Source organism: Lithobates pipiens, unplaced genomic scaffold, assembly GCF_037356315.1.
Source record: "Lithobates pipiens isolate NorthernLeopardFrog02 unplaced genomic scaffold, aLitPip1_a1.2 Scaffold_3, whole genome shotgun sequence".
Taxonomy (NCBI): domain Eukaryota; kingdom Metazoa; phylum Chordata; class Amphibia; order Anura; family Ranidae; genus Lithobates; species Lithobates pipiens.
Genome location: NW_027507790.1, coordinates 43927666 through 43944213, shown reverse-complemented (window position 1 = coordinate 43944213; position 16548 = coordinate 43927666). Strand labels below are relative to the sequence as shown.

Sequence of the window (16548 nt, the reverse complement as noted above, 5' to 3'; positions counted from 1 at the left end):
AACTCAATAGCCAGTAGCCAATAGAGTCTGTCTCGTAGTTTAATCTGAGCATGCGTGATTTTTGGCGTGTCGGAATTGCATACACACAATCGGAATTTCCGATAGAAAGTTTTTCCGTCAGGGAAAATTGAGAACATGCTATAAATTTTTGGCTGGCAGAAATTCGGACAGCTAAATTCCGATAGAGCATACACATGGTCGCATTTTCCAAGCTCACATTGGTCTTTTTCTGGCCGGAATTCTGATCGTGTGTACGAGGCATTAAGGTTTGTTCAGATTGTTTGGTTCGTGCAGTAATCCGACCATGCCAAAATACTTCAGAAGTTGAAACAGCATATGTAAAGAATTAACTGAAATGTTGCAAAATAATCTTTGCCTTCTGGAAAACTTCTCTATTTTTGTTTTGTGAATGATCTCTTTATTATGTTGCTGAATTAATTTTGACCATACTTTTCCTCTTTCTCTTTATAGGTGGAGTGAGTTGTGTGCTGCCCACAGAACTTTTTGTCCAATCATACAGGCCAGCTGCCTATGCCTTAGCTGGAGGAATACTTTGGCTGGGACTGTTTGTGATAGGCCTGGCATTCCCCTTCATTGAGGTATAATCTTCATTACAGTTTTACGATCCAATTCCCTTAAAGCAAATTTGTAGTTATTTAAAAAAAATTAAGGCAGCATCCCTGAAAAGCAAAATAAGTCTTATGCCCTGTACACACGGTCAGACATTCCGACCACAAAATCCGTCTGATTTTTTACGATGGATTTTGGCCGAAACTTGTGTTGCATGCTCACAGTCGGAGAAATTGACGGAAAATCTGATCGTTCGGAACGAGGTGACGTTCGTTGTGTATGACGGGACTACGCTACGCGGGGCTAGTAGCCAATAGCTTTCGTCTCGTAATTTAATCTGAGCATGCATGGCACTTTGTCCGTCAGAATTCTTTACAAACAATCAGAAAAAGTCAGATCGGAATTTTAGATCCAGCTCTCAAACTTTTTCCGTCGGAATTTCCTACGGAAAAAGTCCGATAGAGCCCACACATGATTGGATTTTCCGACAACATAATCCGATAGGACCTTTTCCGACTGAATTTCCGACCATGTGTACAGGGCATTACCTTACTGCTGCCCATACCAGCAAACCCTGTTGCATGGAGGAGAGAAAGCAGCAAGGGAAGCTAGCTAGCATTCCCAGAAGTGTTGCAGGCTGAACATTTTTAGCATGCTTAGATCATAAATGTAGTTGAGTTCAGTGGCATAGGCAGTGAGACAGGTAAAAATAAATGTGTTATGTGCAAGTAATATCAGTAGATTCTAAAAATTCCCAATGCCACTTTCCATCTATTCATAGAATACAAGCCGTTCTGTGAATGCAGCTTGCTATGGGGGCACCCAAGCTGAATCACAGCTCCCGGTGTCCATTCAGAAAAGAAGCTCCGACCTGGCCCTGCCCCCTCTCTCCCCTGATTGGCTAGCTGACTTTGATTGACAGCAGTGGGAGCCAATGGCATCACTGTTGTGTCTCAGCCAATTAGGATAAGAATCTCGGACGGCTGAGACACTTATGGACATTTCTGGACAGAGAGGAACCTCAGGTAAGTGTTAGGGAGGCTGCTGCACACAGAATGCCTTTTATCTTATTGCATAGAATGCAATAAGATAAAAAAAAACTTCTGTCTTTACAACCCCTTTAAGTTGTGGCTGTGTATGAACATGAAATATATCCATATCAGTTACATATCAGCTATTATATGTAATTTTGTGACTCATTAAAATGAAACTTCAGACAAACAGCTAAACACACGGTTTAAATACATATTATACAAATAATAGCATAAAATTTATATTTTTCCTCCTGGACCAGTGTCATACCTCTTTCATGACTTTTGTGCCTGGCTACCCTAATTTCTCTCCATTGAAATGCCCACTATCATTTTTGGTGACTTTAATATCCCTGTTATTAACAGCCCAGCCACAGCTCAACTTCTGAACTTGACCCTATCTTTTGACCTAATAAAATGGTGCACACACCCTTGAAATTGTATTCTCCCACCTCTGCAATGCTTGCAGCCTCTCCAGCATCCCCTTTCCATTCTCTAATCACAACCTCATCGGTTTTGTAGTGCCCTTGTCTTCAGTCACCTATCTCTCCAAGCAGAAAAAGATTACCCAAAGAAACCTTACCACTTTAACCATTCACTTCTTTATTCTGTTGCTACTAACCACCTGATAAAATCTCACCCCTGTCTAGCCCTGATCTGACCACTTGTCTACAACAGCTCACTTTCATCCTCACTGGAATCCTCTGCTCCTCTCACTACACACAGAATCAGGCCCTGACCATTAAAACATTGACAAACTGACAACACCAGAAACTGTGCTCTTGAGCAGCTGTGGCGTAAAATCCCTACAAGAGTTCACCCTATACAAATCTGCCCTCCTAAAATTCCTGCCTCCATGCTTCCAAACAAACCTACTTCTTCAAGCTCACTAATACTCTCTCATCCAGTCCTCATTGGCTGTTCTCTACTTTTAACTGTACATTTGCCCCCCCCCCACCACCTCTACCCACTAACTCACTTACTGCCCAGGAGATAGCCAGTCACTTCAAAACAAATTTGATGCAATTCATGGGGTAATATCCACTGTACAGATATCTTCCCCATTTACCATACCCTGTCTAAACCCACATTCAATACTTTCCTCTTTTGACCCTGCTACTACAGAAGCCTCTACTAAACTTTTCTCAGGCACCCACCTAGCCACCTGTCCCCTGGACCCTGTTCCCTCACAACTACTAGGGTACCCTTTCAAAAAACAGAACTGGGGGGGAGAAACAGAGACTGGAAGGTAACCAACCCTGGGACTTTAAATGGTATCGAATTAATTGGGTCAAGAAATTACAATATAAAAAGTTTAATTTTATTTATACAAAATAAAAATCATAAAACATGAAAAACATTAGTACACAGCAATGATAATAAGCATGGTACACAACATAAATGCATGGAATGCTACCACTCTCAACATGTTTCGCTCATTCGAGCTTCCTCAGGAGATAGGTGGTGCAGCTTGTAGTATATGCTAGAGTAACAAATACAGATAAGAAAACAAATCTTTAAATAAAAATTGATATTCATACAAATGAGCACTCAAAATAGCAATCAAAAGACTAATAATTAGGGATGAGCTTCGTGTTCGAGTCGAACGTACGTTCGACTCGAACATTGGTCGTTCGGGCGTTCGCCGAATTCCGAACGTTTGGGCCGTTCGCGGCAAAATTCGTGTGGCCCACAATGCACTGCGATGGCGCAGTGCATTGCTGGCTCATGATTGGCCAAGCATGCACTCTGACCCCGCATGCTTGGCCAATCGCAGCGCCAGCAGCGAGGAGAGCCATGATTGGCCACGGGCGTCCTGCCTGTGGCCAATCATAGCTCAGGCTGTGTAGTGCACGCCCCACACTATATAAGGCTGCCTTTGAGGCGGCCTCGTGTAGTGTGTTGGCATCTGAAGCAGTGGGTGTTCTGTGTACCTTCAACACAGTTACACACCAATCGTTTTTGGCTGATTTCCTATCTTGCTCTTGTGTAGTGGTTACTGTCTGTGCCCTGACCGCAGTATACACCACTATATTCACCTCACCTATATAGCTAGTGATCTAGCTTTAATAATAGAGCTTGCAGTCAGTAGTGTTAGGAGATAGTGCGTGCTGTCTGCGTGCTCTGTACCCAGTACATACCACTATAATCCACCTACATAGCTGTTCTCTATTTGAGCCCAATTGCCATCTGCAGGAGTTATTGGAAGTTGTGTGTGCTTCTAGCACAGCACAGCACAGTATACATCTGTATATACCCCTTTAACTCTGCTTTTTTTCTGGTTATTGTCTGCGTGCCCTGACCGCAGTATACACCGTGATATTCACCTCACCTATATAGCTAGTGGTCCATCTTTAATAATAGAGCTTGCAGTCAGTAGTGTCAGGAGATAGTGCGTGCTGTCTGCGTGCTCTGTACCCAGTACATACCGCTATAATCCACCTACATAGCTGTTCTCTATTTGGGCCCAATTGTCATCTGCAGGAGTTATTGGAAGTTGTGTGTGCTTCCAGCACAGCACAGTATACATCTGTATATAGCCCTTTAACTCTGCTGTTTTCTGGTTATTGTCTGCGTGCCCTGACCGCAGTATACACCGTGATATTCACCTCACCTATATAGCTAGTGGTCCATCTTTAATAATAGCGCTTGCAGTCAGTAGTGTCAGGAGATAGTGCGTGCTGTCTGCGTGCTCTGTACCCAGTACATACCGCTATAATCCACCTACATAGCTGTTCTCTATTTGGGCCCAATTGTCATCTGCAGGAGTTATTGGAAGTTGTGTGTGCTTCCAGCACAGCACAGTATACATCTGTATATACCCCTTTATCTCTGCTGTTCTATAAAAAAGGCATCTGCAGGAGTTAGTGGGTGTTGTGTGCCTCCAGCACAATATAAACTACCCAACTACTGTTTTACCCAACTCCCTTCAGGCCATTACCATGTCTGGAAGGCCAGCAAGGAGAGGCAGACAGGCGCGACCCAATAAAAGAGGGCAAGCAGGCTCTGTGTCTAGAGACAACAGTGCTGGTCGTGGACGCGGTGCATTGTCATCAGCACGTGGCCATGGGACATGCTTGTCCTTCTTTTCTGCAGCTGGACATGTTGAACCGCAACATGCCAACGACTTGGTAGAGTGGATGACCAAGCCCTCTTCATCCTCCTCATCCTCTCTCACCCAGTCTCAGGGTAGTAGCAAAGCAGCTGCCAACACATCGTCTTCCCTCCTCTCAATGTCATCATCAGTGACTCATTCCCTAGACCCACCACGTCCTCCTGAGGAGTCTCCTGAACTCTTTGAGCACAGTGTTGGGTACATGCTCCAGGAGGATGCCCAGTGTTTGGTGGGCTCTGATGATGACACTCAGCTAGAGGAAGGCAGTAGCGTGAGCGCAGAGAGAGGGGATGCTCAAGAAGGACAGCAATCTGGCAGTCATGTTCCACAAGCTGCAGCATACTGCCAGGTTTGCTACAGCGATGAAGAGGGAGGGGATGATGAGGGCACTGACTCCACGTGGGTGCCTGGAAGGAGGGAGGAGGAGGAGGAGGAGGAGGCACATGTCCAACGAGGCAGGATGCCCTCCGGGGGTCAGCTTAGGGGCAGCACACCAACTGAATCACACCGCAGAGCTCCGCCTGCGCAGAGCGCTTCCTCTGTGCGTTATTCTAAAAGTTCTTTGGTGTGGGCCTTTTTTGAGACGAGTGCATCAGATCGCACCGCTGCTATTTGCAACATATGTCTCAAGCGTATCTCACGTGGCCAAAACATCAGCCGCTTGGGCACCACATGCTTGACCAGACATATGTTGACCTGCCATGCAGCTCGTTGGCAAGCGTACCTCAAAGACCCACACCAAAGAACAAAGCGGACCTCTCCTTGCTCCTCATCAGCTAGCATCTCCAACCCCACTAGACCTTCAGTCCTCTCTGAAACCTGCTCTGAGAGGAATGAAGGTGTAGAATTAGGTGTGTCACAGCCAAGTGCTTCCAGGAACTCTGCTAGTGGTACATCCACATCCGATTATAGCAGGCAAATGTCCCTGCCCCAGCTGCTGGACCGGCGGAAGAAGTTTACTCCCAGCCATCCACATGCCCAGCGGTTGAATGCTAGCTTGGCTAAATTGCTAGCACTTCAACTGCTGCCTTTTCAGTTGGTAGACTCGGCCCCCTTCCGTGAGTTTGTACAATGTGCGGTTCCTCAGTGGCAGGTCCCCAAACGCCACTTTTTCTCACGGAAGGCGATTCCGGCTCTCTACCGGCATGTGGAAGGCAATGTCCTTGCCTCGCTGGACAGGGCGGTCAGCGGTAAGGTGCATATTACCGCTGACTCATGGTCCAGCAGGCATGGACAGGGACGTTACCTGTCTTTCACGGCCCATTGGGTCACTCTTCTGGCTGCTGGGAAGGATGCAGGACAAGGTGCAGTAGTGTTGGAGGTTGTTCCGCCACCACGCCTCCAAAATGCTACTATTGGTTGTGACACACCTCTCTCCTCCACCCCCTCCTCTTCTTCTTCCTCCATGGCCTCTTCCAGTGCTCTGTCCTCAGAACCAGCGGTGCTCCGTAGGCGTTCCAGGGGCTACGCAAGTACGCAGGCAAAACGATGCCATGCCGTGCTTGCGCTGGTTTGTTTGGGGGACAGGAGCCACACTGGGGCGGATGTTTTGTCAGCTCTGCAGGGGCAGGCCGAGAGGTGGTTGACGCCACGCCAGCTTAAGCCAGGAATGGTGGTTTGCGACAATGGCACCAACCTCCTCTCCGCCCTCCGACAGGGACAACTGACCCATGTGCCCTGTGTATCTCACGTCCTTAACCTGGTGGTGCAGTGGTTCTTGGGCAGGTACCCCGGCTTACATGATGTCCTGAAGCAGGCCAGGAAAGTCTGTGTGCATTTCCGCCGATCATTTAATGCCTGTGCTCGGCTGGCTGAGCTCCAAAATGAGTTGAACCTGCCCAAGAACAGCCTTATATGTGACATGCCCACCAGATGGAACTCAACATTGGCCATGCTGCAGCGGCTGCACACGCAGCAGAGGGCCATCAATGAGTACCTGTGCGACTACGGCACCAGGACAGGGTCAGGGGAGCTTGGTTTTTTCTCACCACGCCAGTGGGGCATGATCAGGGATGCATGCACTGTCCTGTCACCGTTTGAGGAGGCCACAAGGATGGTGAGCAGTGACAGTGCATGCATCAGTGACACTGTACCTCTTGTCCACCTCTTGGAGCATACGCTGCGTGGAATAATGGACAGGGCACTTGAGGCAGAACAGAGGCAGGAAGAGGAGGACTTCCTTGCCTCTCAAGGCCCCCTTTATCCAGACAGTGTTCCTGCTGTGCCACCCATCACACAGGAAGAGGGTGAGGAGGAGGAAGAGGATTGTGTCAGCATGGAGGTGGAGGCTGGCACTCAGCATCAGCATCAGCAGCAGCAGTCTTATAGGGATGATTTACAGTCCCAAGAAACACGTGGACTTGTACGTGGCTGGGAGGAGGTAGCTGCGGATCATGTTGTCCTTAGTGACCCAGAGGACTCCGGACCGAATGCCTCAGCTAACCTACGCTGCATGGCCTCCCTGATCCTGCAAAGCCTGCAGAAGGATCCTCGTATTCTTCGGATCAAGGAGAGGGACCATTACTGGCTGGCCACTCTCCTTGATCCACGGTACAAGGGTAAGGTTGCCGACCTTATCTTGCCATCGCAGAGGGAGCAGAGGATGAGACATCTCCGGGAGGCCTTGCAGAAAGCTCTGTGCAACACGTTCCCAGAGACTGGGAGGTCACAAACTCCTGGTCCTGGACAACGTGTTGCTGAGGCATCAGTCAGAAGGAGCGGTGGAGAAGGTGGCCGTCTGACTGATGCTTTCAGACAATTTTTTAGTCCGCAGCCCCAAGGTATGATTGGTTCCAGCACCCATCGCCAGCGTCTAATTTACATGGTGCAGGAATACCTAGGGGCAAGGTCAGACTTGGACACCTTTCCCACTGAAAATCCTCTGGCTTACTGGGTCTTGAGGATGGATCACTGGCCAGAGCTTGCACAGTATGCAATTGAGCTACTGGCCTGTCCTGCATCCAGCGTTCTTTCGGAACGCACCTTCAGTGCTGCTGGTGGCTTTGTTACCGATCACAGGGTGCGCCTGTCCACCGAATCAGTTGATCGACTGACCTTCATCAAGATGAATCAGTCTTGGATCACCCACAGCTACCAAGCACCTGAAGCTGATGTAACCGAATAATTTTTTTTGAAATACCACATCCCTTCAAGACTGCCTATGCTGATGCTGAGTGACTGTCCTGTTATGTTGATTGTCTATCCTCTTCCTCCTCCGCTGATATGTTGGAAGAACATTTTTGGTTCTGGGTGATGCCAGCAGCCCAATTTTTCTGCCCCTGTTTAACAGGGGCGTTTAATTACAATTTTTGATGCAATGCTTTGCAGCAGGGCTAATTCCTGCAATAAAACTAGAGTATATGGCAGAGGTTGCAGTGTGATGGCACCAGCACCAGTGCCTAAGGCCCAATTTTTCTGCCCCTGTTTAACAGGGGCGTTTAAGTACAATTTTTTATGCAATGCTTTGCAGCAGGGCTAATTCCTGCAATAAAACTAGAGTATATGGAAGAGGTTGGAGTGTGGTGGCACCAGCACCAGTGCCTAAGGCCCAATTTTTCTGCCCCTGTTTAACAGGGGCGTTTAAGTACAATTTTTGATGCAATGCTTTGCAGCAGGGCTAATTCCTGCAATAAAACTAGAGTATATGGCAGAGGTTGCAGTGTGATGGCACCAGCACCAGTGCCTAAGGCCCAATTTTTCTGCCCCTGTTTAACAGGGGCGTTTAAGTACAATTTTTGATGCAATGCTTTGCAGCAGGGCTAATTCCTGCAATAAAACTAGAGTATATGGCAGAGGTTGCAGTGTGATGGCACCAGCACCAGTGCCTAAGGCCCAATTTTTCTGCCCCTGTTTAACAGGGGCGTTTAAGTACAATTTTTGATGCAATGCTTTGCAGCAGGGCTAATTCCTGCAATAAAACTAGAGTATATGGCAGAGGTTGCAGTGTGATGGCACCAGTGCCTAAGGCCCAATTTTTCTGCCCCTGTTTAACAGGGACATGTAATTACAATTCTTGATATAATATTTCACAGGAGGGCCCCTTCCTGTGCCCACCCAGAGTAACGGTGAGGACTTATAGTGTTGTGGCACCAGCACCACAACCACCAAAGGTCAATTTTTCTACCACTGTTCAACAATGGCATGTAATTACAATTCTTGATATAATCGTTCACAGCAGGACACTCCAGCACCCACCAAGAGTCACTTTCAGGGCTTACAATGTTGTGGCAAAACCAACACCTTGTTCCGCCATTTCTGCAGAGCATATAGGGCAGGCCCCTACTTACTAACATCCAACTTACAAACATCAGACAGCAGCAAGTGAGATGAAAAAAGATGGACGACAAAACAAATTATACAGGGGTGATAACCCTTCCCTATGTTTTCCAAAAAGCTTAAAAATAGTATTTTTTGACTGGAGCTACACTTTAAAAATGTACCAGTTGAAAATTACAAACAGATTCAACTTAACACAACAAACCTACACAGTCCCTGTCTTGTTTGCACCGCCTGTATACTGCTGTTCTGAGTATATAGGGCCTGGGGGCCACACGCATTTCCTTTTTTTAATATGGGTACGGGGTTTCCCTTAATATGCGTACAAGACCCAAATAGGCTGGTAATGGGCAGGGAGGGCTACCCATGCCATTTTTCTGAATGATTTTCAACCATATTGCAGGAACCAGATATAACATTAAAACCGCAAGCAGTTTTAAATGGTGTTATTTCTGTTTAATGTCATTTTGTGCAGGGACTGGTCTAAACACGGGAAACACGTGGCACTTCACAGGCATACTACAGGCACCCCCCAGGCACCATATTTAAAGGAATATTTCACTTTTTTTTTTCACTTTAATCGTCATTAAAATCAGTGCTCCCGCCAAAACTGCAGTTTTTAAAACCTTTTTTTGCATTGACCCATGTCCCCTGAGGCAGGAGTCAGGTCCCCAAACCCTTTTTAGGATAGTATCTTGCATATTAGCCGTTAAAATTAGCACTTTCCATTTCGAACGTTCGAGTCCCATAGACTTCAATGGGGTTCTAACGTTCGTTTCGAACGCGGGGTCCGTTCAAAAGTTCTGGTGCGAACCGAACCGGGGGGTGTTCGGCTCATCCCTACTAATAATTAAAGGGACATAGAAGGCATATGACCAGGAGTAGCAAAGAACAAATCTATATCTTTAGATTTGTGCTCTCATGCATATATGTGCAAAAACAATTCATTAATCAATTAATTGAAAAAGTGCCTAACATGCATATAAAGTGCAATCTTCTTCATTTTGTGCTGACTTATGAAAACTTAAAAATAAAGTGCTAATAACGGAATAGATATCCCAAATCTTCAAATAAAATGCAATGAGTGCTGCAAGTGCTATAAAGAAATACCACACAGTAACTAATCCTTCTAATTAGATTGTAGCCACGAAATGCTTCATAAAGTGCATGTGTGCATGAATTATGTAAACTTCACACTAGCGCTTTATAAATTATATAATTGATACACAAAAAATACTTTCAGCATTGTATCTCGATACCCCAAGTGTACAAAATGCTTTACGTGCTACAAAGTGGTAAACAGCTCATCCTCCTGGTTCCTAATGATAAGGTGCTATAATACTTATAAAAATGCCACAATGTCAGTTATAGTAAAACATTAAACTCCTTTAAACGCTAGTAGTAGTTGCATTCAACTGGATTCATTCTGTAATCTTGGAGGTGCTTCATAGCTCATAAAAGCCATACCATCAGTTCTAATTAGGCCGAGACTATTTTATAGTACGGTAGAATGTGATATGTCAGATTTATTTGTATACTTTATATATTTTATCTTTTTTCACAGGAAGCATTGGGGCCTTTTTGCTTCATCTTCTTCCTTGTTTATTGCATCTTTCTGGCTGTATATTCTTTTTGGATGTTTCCAGAAACCAAAGACCAAAGCATGGTGGAGATTCTAGAGTCTTTCAATAGACTCAATTTCAAAGAAGAGAAAGGGAGAAAACATGTCTGTACTAGGCTTTAGATCTGGGTACTGGTATAGGAAATGTATGCTATGTATACTTCTATTTATGGTTTATCTTCAGGAATATGGATGAAAAAAGAATGCACGGTTGCGTGTAAGGGTCTAATACTGCAACTGGTGGTCACGTCACGATTTAATGGGTTAAAACTGCTTGTAGGATTTTAGTAACAGGAAATCATAATGGTTTTTGGTCAATTTTATTTTTATGCTTTTAAACTGATGATTTTGTTTTTTATCTATAAATACATCTTTATGAACAAATATAGACTCATTGAAACTTCAGATGAATCACTCAGAGGGAGGGGGAGGAATCACTGCCCTGTGTAAATATCAACTTGAGCTTTTGAAAGGCATAAACAGACCTTTAACAACAGAATCACAGTCTAAACCTGCTAGCAAAGGGAGGCAGGCTAAATATACATAATTTCTCACAAAAGGCTTAATTCACAAAACATTCAAGACTATCTAAATAAAAAATTTAATTGGATAGTGTACAGACTGGTTAAAACCGTAAAAAAATTCACTGTTGGAATATTTTCCCTCTACTCAAAGTTTTGGATGATTTCCAAGACAACATGGACCCAGAAAGACCGTATTGCTCACTCTATCCAAAATTAAAAGTAAACTATGAGGGGAACATCTATCAAGCAAATTACCAACATGATTAGTCACAAATCAGGATGCATCTCCTTCAGAAAGTGTCTGCGAGGGGTTTACAGACCTGTGTAACTGTATTCCTGGGCAGCCAAATATGACACTTTGCAAAGTTTAAAGACAGGTGTGTTACTAAAGATAAGACAAATTTCCACTTCAAACAGATGCATAATTAAGAAGTGGTCAGGGTCAGGTTTAATGCAGTCACAAGTGCATACATTTGAGCAAAGAAAGAATTTATGACTCAGACTGAAACCTTGTAATAAATCTGCCCCATGATGTATCTCATTGCTCCTGTGTAGCATTGCTTCGACTTGTGGCAGCTCTGTCCACCGCTCCTGGCCCATTCTGGTACTCTGGCACTGTTAAAGTGCCAGGCAATGTTTCTCAGCTGCCTAATTTCTAATATTTACTGCAAGATACATCCTGCTTTGTGTCTCACAGTTTGTAGATGATTCTGGTGCTATTGTCTGTCACATAACACACTCCTGCTTTGTCTCTCCTTATTATATTACATCCTAACCAAGCTGCTTATATACTGTCCAGCCATTGTACAGTATTTGTGGCTATTGTCTCTCAAATAAAACACTTATATGTTTATTTTGTTGACTAACCAAGTTGCTAACATACTGTCCAGCCACCAAACAATATTTATGGCTATTGTCTCTTAGATAATGAGCTAATTTTAATTGCAAGATAAAACTTGCCTTGAATTTTTTTATTTGCTGCATATCTAACCACTTCCGGACTGCCAACCTCACATATATGCTGCTGCTCAAAATGACATACCTGTACGTTGTTTCATGCATGAGGTACTGTGGGCTGCACGCCGGGGGTCCCGCGGACTGGACGTACAGAGTGGCAGAATGGGGATCTACCTATGTAAACAAGTAATCAAAAATGATCTCTGTGTTGTTCCAGTGAGCCCATCCCCCGCACAGTTAGAACACAGTTAGGAAACACATTTAACCCTTTGATTGCCCCTAGTGTTAACCCCTTCCCTGCCAGTGTAATTTTTACAGTGATCAGTGTATTTTTTAGCACTAATCACTGTATTATTGTCACTGGTCCCCAAAAAGTGTCAGATTTTTACGCCGCAATGTCGCAGTCACGCTAAAAATTTAAGATCGCCACCATTATCAGTAAAAAATACAAAATAAATAAAAATCGCTAAATCTATCACCTATTTTGTATATGCTATCCAATGCTGTATATGTTAACCAATCAATATATGCTTATTGGGATTTTTTTTACCAAAAATATGTAGAAGAATCCATATTGGCCTAAACTGATGAATACATTTTTTATTTTTTTTGGATATGTATTATAGCAGAAAGAAAAAGATTTATTTATTTATTTTCAAAATTGTCGCTCTTTTTTGTTTATAGTACAAAAAAAATGCAGGGGTGATCAAATACCACCAAAAGAAAGCTCTATTTGTGGGGAAAAAAAGGATATAAATTTTGTTTTCGTACAACATTGCACTACTGCGCAATTGTCAGGTAAAATGACGCAGTGCCGTATCGCAAAAATGGCCTGGTCATTAAGGGGGTAAATCTTGAAGTTGTTAAATGCTCCCATACTGTCCTGAGTCTAGCCAATTGCTATCAAACACATATCTATATTTTTAGTATTTTTGGGAATAATTGGGGATACAGGAATGGGAGGGGATTCTGAGAATGTAGGGTTGTGGTTTTGAAGTGTTTGTGCACTCTATTTTGAAATTTAACACAATGCCGTTTGGTACAGTGAAAAAGAAGCTCACAATAAATACTATTAAACAGTTTTGTCAGTGATCAATTTGTATGAAGCTGAGGGCTTTACCTTTATTAAGAGCAAACCTTCCTATAGCTTTTAGATCTGTTGTGGATGCTAATTCCACTGGGTATTTCAGACCTACTACTGCTGGATAAAAAAATAACACCTAAGGTTAAGCAAAAATTAATCATATTGGGGTGCTGTATGTGCTGTATTTAACCACTTCCCACCCGGCCAATGCACATATACGGCCGGGTGGGAGCCGTCTACTCCTGATAGGACGTTCAGGAACGTCCATCAGGAGGAGCGGGATCGCGCGCGCGCGTGCCCGCGCAGCGGCGCGATCCCGATGCGCCCGTGTCACCGGGACACGGCGCATCTCAGATCCGTAGGAGGGCTCTGTGATTGGCCCTCCTGATCACATGACGGCCGTGTCCAATCACGGCCGTCATGTGATGTAAACAAACAGCCGGTTGCTAGGCAATCGGCTCCTCCTCTCCTCACACAGAAGTCATCGCTGAGGAGAGGAGAGCAGATTGCTGCAGCCGGCTGATGATCAGTGAGTATGAGCTGTTTTTTACAGCTTTTTACTCACTGATCTTCAGTCTAGTGTAAACACACAACACACCACACAGTGTAAACACAGTCCCCACATATGTCCCCATAACACACATGTCCCCAAAACATACATGTCCCCAAAAAATAAAAACACATGTCCCTTATAATAAAAACATGTCCCCCACATATGTCCCACTAAAATCACTTGTCCCAATGATTATGTGCACACATATGTACGTGATCACCTGCACACATATGTACATGATCATTTGCGTACATATGTCCGTGATCACACAAACCAATTATTATACACTTAACGGAATTTTTTTTACCAAAAACATGTAGCAGAATACATTTTGGCTTACATTTATGACAAAATTTGATTTTATTGGATTTCTTTTAAAATAGAAAAAAGAAAATATTGTTTTTTTTCCAAATTTCCGCTTTTTTGCGCTTATATCGCAAAAAATAAAAACCGTAGAGGTGATCAAATACCACCAAAATAAATCTCTATTTGTGCGAACAAAATGATAAAAATTTCATTTGGGTACAGTGTAGCATGACCGCGCAATTGTCACTGAAAGCGCTAGAGCGATGAAAGCTGAAAATTGGGCTGGGAAGGAAGGGGGCGAAAGTGCCCTGTATTGTAGTGGTTAAAGCAGTGGTTCTCAACTCCTGTCCTCAGGACCCACTAACAGGCCAGGTTTTCAGGATAACTGAAATATATCACAGGTAATATCATTTGCTGCTCAGTGATTGCAGTATTCTAGTCTGCATCTCCCCAAGGTAATACTTAAATTCTGGCCTGTTAGCGGGTCCTGAGGACTGGAGTTGAGAACCACTGATTTAAAGGATTTGTTAACCCACATGTCTTACTAAATATAATCAGTATCTTAATGATATATCCCCCTGTGTGTGTGTTGTATAAAAAAAAATTTATAAACCTTATTTGTGAGCACTGATCAGCAGTCATATGACGTGCCACATCTCTCTTCTCCCTGTCTGACAGATGCAGTGGGAGGGGCCGAGATTCCCCCGCTGATGTCATTCTGGAGGGGAGGCGGAGAGAGCCGGAGAGAGGTGGCATGTCACTTGACCGCTGAACAGCGCTTACAGATAAGGTATATACTGCTTTTTTTTTCAGAAGACTGAGCAGGTTATATAAAGTAAGACATGTTATTAAAGTGTGGGGGGGGGGGGGCAGGCCCTGACATGGGAGCCGACAGGCAGGGAGGGGAAGGAAGAGACAGCAGGGCTGCCAATGATGAAGGCACACAAACTGAGTATGGGATCAGGGCTCAGCAGCCATGATTACAATGGTCAGTATGTAATATGCTTTAAAGCAGCAGGATCAATTTTTTTTTTGGGGGGGGGGGGGGTTAGCATACACTTTAAAGTGGTTGTATAGTCAAATTTTTAACTTTTACCTACAGGTAACCCTATAATAAGGCTTACCTGTAGGTAAAAAAAAATATCTCCTAAACCTATATGGTTTAAGAGATATTTCCCTCGCAATGAGCCGCTGACTGCAGCGTTCTAAGGTAAGTATTTCATAATGTATTTCATAATGAGCTAGTATGTGGTGCATACTAGCTCATTATGCCTTTTGCCTTACAGGGGTATAAAAAAAAAAGTGTCAGCGGGTTTACTACCGCTTTAAGTCAAGCTAAATGTAAACAAACCTCAATAAAACATCAAAAATATTTGATACCATATACAGTGTTGCTGACACAGTTGTGTGACACCTCATACACCCCAAATTCTACTGAATAGAGCCTGGGATATTTTCAGGGAGCTACCCAAAGTGCAGTGTAGACCATCTAGCTGTAGCTCATATACTTGTGTATGCATCATACATGTACATGCATCCTAATGGATACAAATGACCCTGACAATTCCAGTGGAAAATTCAGTGGAATTTTCTGTGATATGACCTTGAGGTTATTGGTTCTTGGTGTAGGACCTACCCTGTCCTCCCCATCCATATGTCCACCTTGGGTGTGTCTAGCCTCCGGCTGCCTTCTTGATTTGTTCCAACAACATTACTCAGAAGTGTTAGTTTTTTTTTCTCTCATTGAATCTTAGGATAAGGTCCCAAAGAAGCTATTTATGAAAACTGCATTGACCTTGTGGATCTTAATAATGTGAGCTATGTAAATTTTGCATAACACTCAAGCAGAATCAGAATACTTTATTAATCCCAAAGGGAAATACTGTATTAGCGAATAATGTTTGAGAGACCTGCATTGAACCTTATGGAAATTATTAACCTTTTTATGAATATGGTTTTTAACACATAAATAAAATGGAACAGAAAGTTTTTATGAATCCAATGTGTCATCTCTCATGTACCAATAAAGTCAGTTATTTCATTTTTCTCTTCCATTTATGACTAAATAAACAGACACATGTCTGTAAAACCTCTTTATTATACTTAATAAAAATGTATGTAACAGAATATTATCTGTTAAGGCCGCGTACACACGCGCGGACTGTTCGCCCAACTTTGTCCGTCCAACAGTTTCAGCAAACAGTCCGCTCAAAATTAGCATGGACGGACATGCCCACACACGACGAACGAACAGTTTGCTGAAACCGTGCGCGATGACGTGAACAGCACGTACGACGGGACGAAAAATACGACGTCCTATACACTGCATTATAGCTTTCGGCGTGAAAATCCTTTCTGAGCATGCGCGCAACTTTGTTTGACGAACAAGCCTACACACGAGCGGGCTGTTCGCTGAAACAAGGTTTCAGCGGACAGTTTTTCGGAAATTCCGAAAAACCTTGTCCGTCCAACTGTCCGCTGAAACTGTCCGCTGAAAGCCCACACACGAGCG

General features: G+C 43.9%; 1 protein-coding gene across 1 annotated transcript in view; it reads left to right on the top strand.

Annotated features, from left to right (window-relative positions):
• LOC143940337 (solute carrier family 2, facilitated glucose transporter member 11-like) overlaps positions 1-16077 on the top strand; it is a 36879-nt gene extending 20802 nt beyond the window's left edge. The window contains exons 11-12 of the mRNA XM_077461587.1: positions 472-599; positions 10556-16077. Of these exons, the coding sequence (XP_077317713.1) occupies positions 472-599; positions 10556-10735 (308 nt within the window). The 3' untranslated portion in view covers positions 10736-16077. The remainder of the gene's footprint in view (positions 1-471; positions 600-10555) is intronic.
• Positions 16078-16548: the final 471 nt, after the last annotated feature.